Source organism: Chaetodon trifascialis, chromosome 1 (assembly GCF_039877785.1).
Source record: "Chaetodon trifascialis isolate fChaTrf1 chromosome 1, fChaTrf1.hap1, whole genome shotgun sequence".
NCBI lineage: Eukaryota > Metazoa > Chordata > Actinopteri > Chaetodontiformes > Chaetodontidae > Chaetodon > Chaetodon trifascialis.
The window spans coordinates 10,053,382-10,065,893 of record NC_092056.1 but is presented as its reverse complement, the minus strand read 5'-3'; the positions used below and the strand labels follow the sequence as shown (position 1 = coordinate 10,065,893).

Genomic DNA, 12,512 nt, shown 5'->3' with positions numbered 1-12,512 from the left:
TTTGGGATGCAACAATAAAGGCTTAAGTGGCTGTATTGTGGTTGAGAAGTTGAGAGTTGTTTTGGTGGAAAGGACAGCTTGCCTTTTATTTGATTAAATGATCTAATAGTAAATAAGATCCCAGATGACAAAAGAACCCCCTTTAACAACTGTCTCTTTCGTAAAATAGCATAGTTGTACTCATACAGTACCAAAAACAAAAGTTTGGGTACCCCTGGTCAAAATTTCTGTTTCTGTGAAAAGCAGAGTAAAAGATGACCTGGTTTCGAGAAGTCACAAAGTTAAAGACGACCCATTTCTTTCATGTTTTAGACAAGATTAGGTTTTGACTTCCATATTTTACAGTTTCAAAATATCAGAAAAGGAAAAGGCGAAGAAGCAAAAGTTTGAGCAGCCTGCATGTCATCAAGTGATGACCTAAGTCTGAGACTTTGGTAAAAGTTACCTGAGAGCTCAAATCTCATGAGGTGCCCAAACTTTTGTATGGCTTTTTTCACATTAAAATTCTACAAATCAAAAACAATAAACTAGTCTTGCATAAACTATTGAAGACGATGCTTAATCTTTAACTTTTGGAGATCAGTCTTCCACTTACTATTCACAGTAACAGAGATTTTGACAACAGATGCCCAAACTTTTTCACTGCCACTGTATTGCATGAGAAATAATGAAAAAATGTTCATAATTTGATCATACTATGGTGATAGTTGACAGTGATTTCAGAATTGAAAGCAGAATTAAATCAGGCCTGCTGAGCATCTTATATCAGCTGTCATAATACAGTATACTAACTCAGTAATTACTGACATGAGATAAAACAGGTCATAAAACATAAACATAAAACAGGTCCTTTGAAGGATTTTCATTGCTTACACTTAGTCCAGTGGCCAAATTATTTTACTATGCAGCTAAAAAAACTGCAGGCATATAAACAGGCTGGTCCCCATGTTAACTAGATATGGAGCCTCAGGATGTCTCAGTGATGTCTCATTATAGCAAACATGTATTATATATGTAAAACTTATTTGTAAGACTCTGTGTTAAGTTGTTAGCAAGAAAACATGTTTTACAAAGATCAAAGGTAAAAGACAATCTGAGTTGTCTGCAATGCAATGTGAGGTAACTCAAGTATTGGTTAATGTCTATTTGTTACAATGGCTGATTTAAGTAAGGAGGTACCCTCTAAAGAGGCTATTCTCAAGCCTCTGTTGATATTAAGTCAACAGCAAAAAAAACAAAAAAATAAAGCAGATAGGCAGTGCTTTCATATTTCAAAGTCAGCATCACAGACTGAACGCATATTAACTATAAACATGCTCTGGGGTAGATACTGTATTTAATGGAGCATCACCTTCAAATTGTGGATTTCCAATAGGACTCTATTCTTAAGGGCAAGAGAAATCAATGTAAAGTATGGCCTTTTTTTGGTCTGGGAGATAAAAAATGTTCCATAGTTTCCATTTCTTTGGAGATTTAATCGTTTTCCTCTGTACACTGACAGTTTTATCACCCTCTATCAAGATCCGTCTGTGCCCTGAGAGGGAGCAAAGGAAAAGCTTAGGGCTCATTGCTGAAACTTAGAAGAAGGACCAATCAAGAATGATGGAAAAAATCACATACACAACTAATCAATTAGCTTTCAGCACTCAAAATGTTATTCAGGATGAATACCAAACCTCACCCATTTGTGATGCACTGTTACTCAAAAGCATCAACAATTTTTGTTGTGATGCACTACCACCCAAAAGCAACAAAAATGATCAAATTATCACTTTTTTGGACAGGGTGAGCAAACCAGAATGATGGGCAGAGACAGAGCAAGAGTGAAGGAAAAAGAAAGAAAGACCTGCTCAGGACTAAGGCACTAAGGCAGCAGGCATACTATTGGGTGGGCATTTCAATGACTAGTCTGCTAAACAATCCCATCCTCAATAGAGTATTTGTATATTTTTACAAATGTGCAGGTGTAACTACATCTGCCAGAGACAGGGATGGCAAGACAAATGAGATCGCACTGTCTTGTAATGCAATATACCCTGTCTTTGATATTGAATAATCCATTTAGTAATCAAATTCCATCCCACCCAAGTCTCTCTCAGACACATTTTTTCCATTGAATACCTTGAATATTATGTGCATATAATATGTGCACTTGTAAACAAATTTGTAAGGTCTTGAAAATAAAAAAACGTGGAAACAAATTCCAGACATTAAATCATGTAACAATAACATGCCAAAAAACTCATTCATTCAAAAACTTACAGTTTTAGAGGCAGTAAAAACATACTGGATGACCATTTCTCTCTTTTTGGTGAGGTCCTTGTCTCTCAAAGGAGTCTTTTTTTCCTCACTCAAGTTCATGTCCTCCTGAAAAGAATAAAAAACAGAGAGAGGATGAATCTTATTGAAATTTTAATCCATAATAGTCTTGTTTTGTTTTTTGATTTTTCCCACCATATCTTAATTATGCAATACTTTAGCAACACTAGCTTTAGTCAAATGCAGTTTTATTTCATTTTGTCCCCATTAACTCTTTAGCGTAGATTTAGTAATTTTAGGGGGGGTGCCCTTGCATCAGATATACAGTGGTGGAAAAAAGTTTTCGGACACCCTTAAAATTTTACACAATCTCAAATATTAACAAATGCATGGGGTGTCCAAAAAATTTTTCCACCACTGTAGGTTTTACATGTCAAGCTGCGATCTTGTTTTTGTTTTTACAATGACAAAAATATCATACCATCATCTTTTCAAACAGAGCCAAGATCTCTTTTTCCGAGGTGATCTTCGATGAAAGCTCCTCAAACTGATGTGAGGTGGATGATGAAGAAATGGACCAATCACTAGTATTGTGTTTAGAATGTGATATGGGTGGTCTCTCCTTTTTGCTCCCCGGAATCCGAATACTGGCAAATCTGTCCAGCTGTAGAGACAAAATAGAAAATACAATTAAAATAGTGAGTTTCACACAAGAATTTTCTGTTCCAAGTTACGATACATAAACAATATGTTAGGTTATGAGTATATTTAGATACTCAGAACAGAGACAGAACAGAGTAGACAAAACAGTTAGCCTATTATTGAGTTAGAAAAGCAATGCTATCAGTGTGAACTATGTGAGTAAAGCACATGCACTGAACATCTGTCAAACATATGTAGAGCAAAGCACTATCAATATAAAATGTAACAAAGTCAGAGTCAAGAGTCAACAAAGACATGAGTTAGTGAGAAAAGCAGTCTGTGCTCTGTGATGTGAATGAATCTGGCAATGAAGCCCGCCTTCATTACCACTGAAATAAGCAGATTAGATGACTTCTGTAACTAGATGTTAGATGTTGCAGCGATTGACAACCAAGAGAAGAGAAACCATTTCAATAAATTTCTCAAATCTTACCACATCATCTGTGATGTTTCTAAAGGGTAAGTGCTACAGTAGGGAAACAGAAACAACAAATCAGGATACTTAGAGCAACTGCATGAAAAATTCTAAAAGGAACATTGACCTAAAGCAACCTAGGGCAAATTACTGAGACACTATTGATATTAACACTAACCTAGTAAAAAGTTTTGTTTTTTTTATATTCTGTAAAAATATAATTTGTGGTGTTCATTTCTTGCTGCTTTAGAAGAGAGAGATAAAGTGTGGTCTCAAAGGGTAAGGACAGTGAAACGTTACTGTTGTTATGTCTCTTCCCCCATTGCACTCATTATGCAATTCAAAAAGAGAGAGCTTTCAGATATGAGTGCACCAAGCAGTGCGGACTACCACATTATTAAATCCAAGATCAAATGTCGAAAGCCAAGTGTCATGTCAGTCAACATCAATGACACTAGTCATTTAAAGAAAAATTGCTGATTCACGAACAGGCTTTGTCTGCAAATTATAAAGGATCCACTTGTGCAGTGGAAGACGGGGCAGTTGGCCTGTTGTTATTTGTGCATACCGGCCACCTCGGTGCCTGCCGAGCAAGTTCCCTCTGCTGCTTTTTCTGCTTGAGCAGAGTTTTTCTTTATTTGTTTGTTTTTCAGAGGACCTCTTGGGAAGTTGCCATCTGTACTTCAAACAGGTGTAACAGAGTAAAACTGCCAAAGGAATAATCCTAATAAGGAATAAGCAGTCAATTCATGAACAGACAACATGAAATTTCAAAATGTTGTCATAATGAAGTGCTGAATGAAAAACTGACATGGAAAGGTCAAGTCTCCCTCAAACATGGCCGCAAACCATACAGAGCCTGGGAGAAAGAAATCAATATCCACCAGTGTTTAATTAATATAAAATTGCCTGGAATAAAACATGTCAGCCTGTCAATGAGCCATCCCCCTAATGAGTGTTCTGAGATTAACATCATCCATTTTTGTTCAATATGTGCTAAAAAAGAAACAGATTGAAAGTTGACATGAGAGACTAGTAGAATGATGCAACATATTTCTACAGGAGGAATTATATTGTCTCCACTGATCGTCTTGACAATTGGTCAAACTAATTGGACGTCGCTGTCAAACTTTTACCTCACATGCCCACATCTTGACAAACTAGGCCAGAATATGCATATATTTGGAGCAAAACTAGCTAAGATAAATCCCAACAATTACATACACATAAATATTCAAAATTATTTTATCCATACTTGTGATGTTAAAGAGGTCAAATGCATGTCACTACAGAACTAGAAAATGGTCAGAATTCAATTGAATAAGATATCATCAAGTAAAAGAGAAAGAGAGAAAGAGAGAGAGAGAGAGAGAGAGAGAGAGAGAGAGAGAGAGAGAGAGAAAGACCCAAACAAAGCAGCATATTTTTTAAGCAGTATTCCACAATTTACAATTGATTCTGTTTTTATTATCAAGTTCCACATTTCAGTTTGTGAAATTATTAATTATTATTATTATTATTATTTATCTGCATGACGGAGAATTGTAAGGCCCTACTTCAACATCAGGACCAGAAATGCCTATTTTTTTGTTTCCAGCTTGGGACGAAGTTTCAACTGTTCAAAATGAAGTGCGCAAACAGCACAGAACCCATCCCATGCTGATGGAAAAAGGGTAACTGAGTGTCATCGTTAAATCTAAACAGCACTGCACAATCAGCACCCAGAAATATCTTTCCCAGGCCGTCTGCACTGCAACTGTCAATAGCAATAGCAATGGAAATGCCGCAACAGGACGGTGTAAACAGGACACAGCTAGATTAGTTTTTCTCTTTGTGAGGCATCTTTCAGTGTCCTAAAAAGCTATATGTATAATGTATTATGATTTTCAATATTATTATTATTATTATTATGGTGCACGGCTGGGTACAAAAGCCCGAGATTTTGTTCTGTTTTGTTGCGTGGAAGTGAAAATATGCTGATGTCAAATAGAAAAATGCCTACCATGGCAGTAGAAGAATTATTGAAAGTGAATGATTTTCAAATACCAATAACATCAGGACTGCTTTTCTCAGATTTGCACTGTATTTATTATCGTTGTTCTTATTGTTGTTAATTGAATATCTTCAGGTTTGGGACTGTCGGTCAGACAAAACAAGTTCATCACACACATCAGGAAACCACTGTTGATTCATCGAGAAAATACTTGGCAGATTTATCAACAATGAAAATGTGCATTAGCTGCAGCCCTACCCAGGACCTTTTTGGCATTGAGTTCAGAAAATGAGGAAGCAGTAGCAATTCAATGCCGCCTCTTTGTATCTATCCGTAGTCACAAATTAAAATTGCAGGCAAGAAAGATTCTTCAAGGAGACTCCAACTGTACATTCCCAAGACTTCCAAAAACATCAAGCAAAATGAGTGGCGTAGTGGAAATAAAAAAAAAAATAAAGGCCACCAGTGCCCAGGTCGAATAGTAGCATACTCTAGCATATTTGAAATGTAATTTAAGTATAGAAAAGTCATTACAAATACACTTTTTGCTCTTAATTCAAAGTATGTTTGACACATACTTTTAAAGAGTACTTCTCAATAAATGTCATAAAGTTTTACTTAAATATTTGAAAAATGAATATACTAATTCTGCATAACATCTACATACATTTTACATAATATGGTATTTCAAAGTACTATTGTAAGTGTATTATAAATTGCTCTGAAGTGTACTTTAAAAATATACTAGTATACTATACTATACTATAAGTATACGCATACTTTTAATAGTAGTACGTGTGCTTATGAAAAATATACTTATTTTCAAGTCCTTTGTAATACACTATAGGCTGTTTGAAGTATATTCAAGTATCTTGAGTATCTTACATACAGTACACCCGAAGGTACTACAAACAGTACAAAGTGACTTAGCACAATCTACAAGTATAATGTAAGTATTAGATTTTTTTAGCCTGGTGGGAGTTAAGGACAGCAGAGAACAGTGAGTATGCTCAAAAGTATCTGACCAGTTGTTTCCAGTAAGAAACATAATTGGCCCGTAATTACAAAACAGCAAATAAAATTGTGACTGCCATAAAGCCAGTTATAGGGCCATTTGTTTAACTAGCAATGCTTTGTGTTTTTCAAGATCTTACTACTGCAAACCCTTTATTTTAATGAATAAAATAGGGATGGCCTAACAACAGTAATTTGTAAATGTCAATGAATTCATTTTAGTTTCGACAATCACCATGTTCATTTAATTAAACTGTGATAAAATCTTTTTCAATTAACCGAGACAAACCCACCATAGAAAACACTGATTCATAGAACACTGCACATGCAATCCACAGCAGAAAAGAGAGGCAAACATAGGAAGGGGACCCTTCCTGGAGGTCAGGAAAAAGCAAAATTTAAAGTACCCAACCCAAACCAAGACAGGATATATAAACATCAAATTTTTAAAATGTCATTAAATTCTTTGAACCTTTCATTGTCAACACTGCCAACACTGTTTTGAATTCCATTTTATTTTCCCATTTTTTAGGACTTTCAGCAATTGCACAACACCAGAAGGGCAGCAAATACTCATCACAAGGCAACTATGCAGGGCTCTCATCAAGGAAAGGGCCTGCACCATCGTAACTGTCAGCGTTAAGCAAAAGCAAACTTTCAAAACTACAGTCTTTTATGTCAAACCTTCTACTTTTTTAATGAAGAATTCTTGCAGAAACCCCCTTATAAATAACATGGGTGGATTTCTTTCTCAATGTGTCACTGTGTTAATAAGTATAACAAATCTCGTGTTGTTAGACTTGAACCTACTGTATCATTCATAGAGCTCACCACAAATTTCAGCTCTAAAATGAGAGATATCACACTGACTATACTGGTGTATTTTGTTTCTTACCCATCTATTATTCGTTTTGCAGGCATATTTGGAGATATTTTTTGGGGGGTGGGGGCACTGTAAAGGTTTAAGGTTAATAGGTAAATTATTTGCCTGTGTTATACTAAACACATTCACATATTTAAGCACTAAAGTTTAGTAATATTGCCCGTTAACACTAAAAACAGTGCTATTAAACATCTAACACATTAATGAGGCCATACAACCGTCTCAGCTTAAACTGACAATCAACTGATTTTGGATGTGACAGTGAAGAGTCATTCTCATCCTTTTTAAAAACCCTACACTTTAAAAGGCCAAAAACAGCATCTCAAAAGAACATTAACACAGTTCATTAACATGTCTTCTGTTCCATTTCTTTCTTCAGTTTCATAATGATCTGCTTGAAAAACAGCCACTGCACATAAAGTGTCTCTAATGGCAAATCTACTTTCCACCAATTCCAGTAAAAATTGTGGTATTGCAGTGCCACCTATTGAGATTAGTGTTAATAAATCAATGACATTCATTGTGAAAAATATGTCAAATGCTTTTCAGTAATTTGTAATAATACCTATATGTTTTAAGTGTTGTAAGGTTTACCAATCTGATGAGAGAGAAGAACAAAAGGTGTCAGGACTGAGCTGTACTGTTACAGGTACATGCATGCATCTTTAAGTGGGAATGAGTAACCAAATGGTCTTTGGTTGTGTATTTCGAAGTACACACAACAAAATCGTGAGAGATTTAGAAATTCGAGGCTCAGTGTGAGGCATAATGGCCTCACTGTTTTTGTATGCTTTTGTTTAGTATATCAAAAGAAGAACCGGAACAATAATTAACATTTTTATCAGCCTGAGTGAAAATGTGTAGTTCAGCTCACTTAAGGATACTTTACTTTTCACTCTCATAGACAACTGTGAAAAAGTGCTGTCAGGAGAGTAATCGCTGTACGTTTACAGTGCAAACACAACACTGATGCTTTTCTCAGCAAAAACTTGTATTGCTTATAATTTGAAGTAGCGGCACTAAGTCTTGAATGTGTGGTACTTGTTACTTGCAGTATTGGTAGAAAACTACTTCAAAATTCCTAAGAAAAGGTTATGTGCATGTATAACAAATCTGTCAAGAAATATTAAATCAGTGGATGTTAAACAAGCTTTGTGGCAGGTAGCTGCCAAGAATTTGTATTTCAGTCAGCCAGTGAGACACAGTTGTAAGATGCACCACCTCGGCAGTAAGGGAAAAAATAATGTTTCATTCATATTGATTAGTTTATCTGAACAACAATTTAAAAAACCTGAAATACTGTGTACAGACAGTGTGCATATGTCTGTGTCACCCACTTTCTGACACGAGTAGTGCAGTGATGCAGGTTAAACCCACACTGGCAGTCAAGCTGAATGTTTTAACACACACCAATGAACCTGTGCAATTCTGATTTCAACCAACACTTTACACTCATCTTAGTGAATAGGTGTTTCTGTTAGGGATCACAAATGTTAGAGATGTAGCCAGCAGTTCATCAGTGGGAGTGGATAATAACAGTATGGACTGAAAAATTATTCCTGTCATTACTACAATTGTAGACTAGAATCTCTGAATGGTGGTGACTAGGAATTAACTTGTGGTAGCACTCTCATAAGATTGGGGTCAAATGCGGGTTGAGCATGCATTAAGTAGATCTGTCAGCACAAATCTGTCTGAAAGGGGTATACTGAATGCATGTGTTGGTAATAGCTATATCAATAAAAAGGAAACTCCTAATTGAGAACGGTTAAGTTTTGTCCAAATAGCAACTTCTCCCTGTCTTCCAGAAGAATGCCGCAGACAACAACACTTTGTCTGTGGGCTTGTAGTAGTAGGAAGTACATGGATTAGTGAGGGCTAAACCCTGGGCTAATTTTAACCTTTTGATTTCCTACATGCAAAGCAAAGTCGGCAAACAGTCAAGGTGACTTTTCACAAAGAAAACTCCAACGTGCATTGTGGATAAGCCTTCTACTGTGAGAGAGATTCTGTCAAGGTATTTTCTCAGCGACAGACTTAATGTGTCAAGTACAGGACACAGGCATTACACATCCCCACCACTGCTCCATTCTAGCTACGTTTCACCAACATGTCTCCTAATCAAGTTATGCTTGAAATTAATCCAAGGCCACTTTCAATTCAATTCAGTTTTATTTGTATAGCGCCAAATCAAGTTGTCTCGGGACACTTTCCATATAGAGCTGGTACAGGCCGAGCTCTTTTATCTACAGAGACCCAACAATTCCCTCATTTCACACACCTTTCGAGGAAGAGTTGTGTGTGTGTGTGTGTGTGTGTGTGTGTGTGTGTGTGTGTGTGTGTGTGTGTGTGTGTGTGTGTGTGTGTGTGTGTGTGTGTGTGTGACGTCTTAATCAGCGAGAGATGACGTACCAACTATGACAGGGACTGAGGACATTTGCGGAAAAAAAGATCCCCCCTCCGCCACGCAATTGTTCAGTAAAGACGTGTATAAAATGTTGTATCCATCATACAGCAGAAAAGAAACAAACATTTCCATTTAGTCTGCCATACTTACAAACTTTGGTTTGCGTTCTCCTTCATCGTAGCATAACGTGCTGTGGTGAGAAGAGCCCTTCTTCTTTTGACATTTACTGTCCCGTCCGGTTGTGGATTCAAACCGCTGACTATAGTTATCCATGATGTTGACCTAATGACGCCTACGCGACTTGTTAGCGATTAAAAGACGTTAACCTTGTAACGTATGCAACATTAGCACCCACCCTGAAATGGTAAAAGACGACACACGTCAAATTGTCTACCTTAACATTCGTGCCCTGAATTGGACGGACAGCTAACGCTAATGCTGGTTAACTCGTACCTGCAAATTATATCAGTCTGTCAAAATCAGAGAAGTCCACACGCATATGCTGTGGTCTTCACTCCCAACAGTCCGTTTAGCTAGCTAGCAAGTTTGCTAAACTATCATTGCCTGGTGGCTTTACTTAGCGCTAATCCAATTTATGGACTGTCCCGTAAGATAACTCTTTAGTTTCCGCTAGCAGAGGGAATACGGCGTACAACAGAACGGGTTTCCTCCTTGACAAATTTTATCCGACATTTACTTGAAAGCTATATAATCACTACAAGAAATAGCAGAAGCACTGGCCGGATACATTTATGTGGTAGATATTTTTGACAGACCCGCGCAATGAGTATGTCAGCTCCGCATGTTTAATCCAACCAATAGCATTCACTCAGCCACAAAGACGGAATCGTAATTGGTACAGCCCTCTCTGTTTACAGTTGACAGTGCATTTGATTGGCCATAGAGAGCTGTCAATCAGGTTTACTTCTATTTGGGTTGTTCGATTTAGTCAGTGTGGGTCGCCCGTCGGTGCAATGGTTTACGTAGCCTGGGTCTACCTTGGGTGCGGAAGTGGTTTGTCATTCATGTCATACTGGATAGAAATTTTACAATTTGTCGCTTGAACAGCGTTACCGCTATAGATTACGACAGCCTACTTTTTAGTTAATACAATTATAATTTAATACAATTAAGTACAATTATACTAATAAAGTTATTATGAAGTCACCACTACATAGTTTACAACAAAACACAAAGACATCCAATAAGACTGTAGAATATGCAGAATTTTAGAGCACAACCCATATCTAAAAAAAAAAAAAGTGGTTTTTGGTTCTGAAAACTTTATTCATGTGCATGGGTGACAAGACATAACATTTCCCTGACAGGTTTAACCAATGTTCTATGAAGCATAGTAGGCCTGCTATCATGCACAGTTGCTATTATTGAAATGGAATGACAGCTGTCTTTTGAAATTGCACTCCATATCATACATGAGAAAAACATCAGTCTGTAGGTCACTTTACCACACTAGGGTTACTTGCTTGTCAGATATAGGCCTACAAACCATTTCTGTATATTTTAGAAAATGCTTTGCCCTTCTCCCCATCCTATGCTGTCACGTTTCATAGACCCAACAAACCCTTTACTTCTGACGCAGGCTTTCATGTGAAGCTTGGGGTGGAACATAAGTTGATGCCGCCCTCTTTTTTGCTTCTTATCAGTTTGTGATACTGAAAGCGCCTTATGCTGTTGGTTTTCAGATTTGTTTGGCAAGTGAAAAGTAAGCCTCAAGCTACAGTAAAACCCCAAATACCTTGTCTGATGAAAACAGCAATGAACTGATGTGATGCAACAAACAGAAACTTTTGTGAGATCCTTCTCACATGCTCTAATCAAAGTATGATTTGCTCCCCCAAGACATACAGTATCAAAGAGAGTTCTCCAATGTAAATCCAACCACTATGAAACATTTTTGCCCCTCTTGGTGAAACCATGAATTATAGGAGAACATATTAATTGTGTGGAATATTGACAGTGATGTTAGTGATTGCTCATGGTGGGTGCCAAGCTGTAAGCTGTTCTACAGCTGATATTGTCATACAGTAGTTATGCCTGATCATGCAGAACTTTCCTCTTTAAGACAATAAAGTTTGCATAACCCCATGATGTCAATAGGACAAAAAGCAACAAGCAGTATTATCCTTTCCACTGCCTTTGTGGCCCTAGACAGCTGGAAGGATGCCAGTCCTTCCGAAAACCTCAACACCCGAATGAATGCTAATTAGATGTGTGTAGCCATCTGACAGTTACAACTTTAACCACAGTCGGTTGTGAGTTTGATTGACAGTTTTTTGAAAGAACATATCCTTGTCTACAGTATTTGGCAAACAGGGAACAGGTCAAAGATTTCAGCTGCCTCTTAGCTCATGTAATTTCAACTGTTGTATTTCAAGCTTCAATCTTTTACAAGTTCAGCAGTGATTCAGTATAATCATGCTACTTTGTCAGTCTGAAAAAAGGAAATGGCCTTGGGCAAATTCTCACTCATTGGCAAACTGAGATATAGATAGAGTACGAGCATTGCTTCTATGTGAATTGCTGAAAACAAATTTAGCATAAATGTTTTGAATTTTATATGTTGTGTGTGCTGCAATTGGCTGGCGACAGGTTCAGGGTATACCCCGCCTCTTGCCCATTGTAGCTGGGATAGGCTCCAGCCCCCCGCAACCCCGAAAGGGATAGGCGGTATAGATAATGGATGGATGGATGGATGGATGGATGGATGTTGTGTGTGTGTGTGTGTGTGTGTGTGTGTGTGTGTGTATATATATATATATATATATATATATATTTTTTTTTTTTTTTTTTTTTTTTTTCAAGGCAAAACTTGAGGTCA

General features: G+C 37.1%; 1 protein-coding gene across 1 annotated transcript in view; it reads right to left on the bottom strand.

Annotated features, from left to right (window-relative positions):
- The window catches only part of LOC139335032 (protein diaphanous homolog 3-like), a 161,588-nt gene extending 151,129 nt beyond the window's left edge, over positions 1-10,459 (bottom strand). Inside the window, exons 1-4 of the mRNA XM_070968415.1 lie at positions 9,824-10,459; positions 3,395-3,427; positions 2,741-2,923; positions 2,263-2,367 (exon numbers count right to left, since the gene is read on the bottom strand). Coding sequence (XP_070824516.1) covers positions 2,263-2,367; positions 2,741-2,923; positions 3,395-3,427; positions 9,824-9,946 — 444 coding nt within the window. The 5' untranslated portion in view covers positions 9,947-10,459. The remainder of the gene's footprint in view (positions 1-2,262; positions 2,368-2,740; positions 2,924-3,394; positions 3,428-9,823) is intronic.
- Between the last annotated feature and the right edge of the window lie 2,053 nt (positions 10,460-12,512).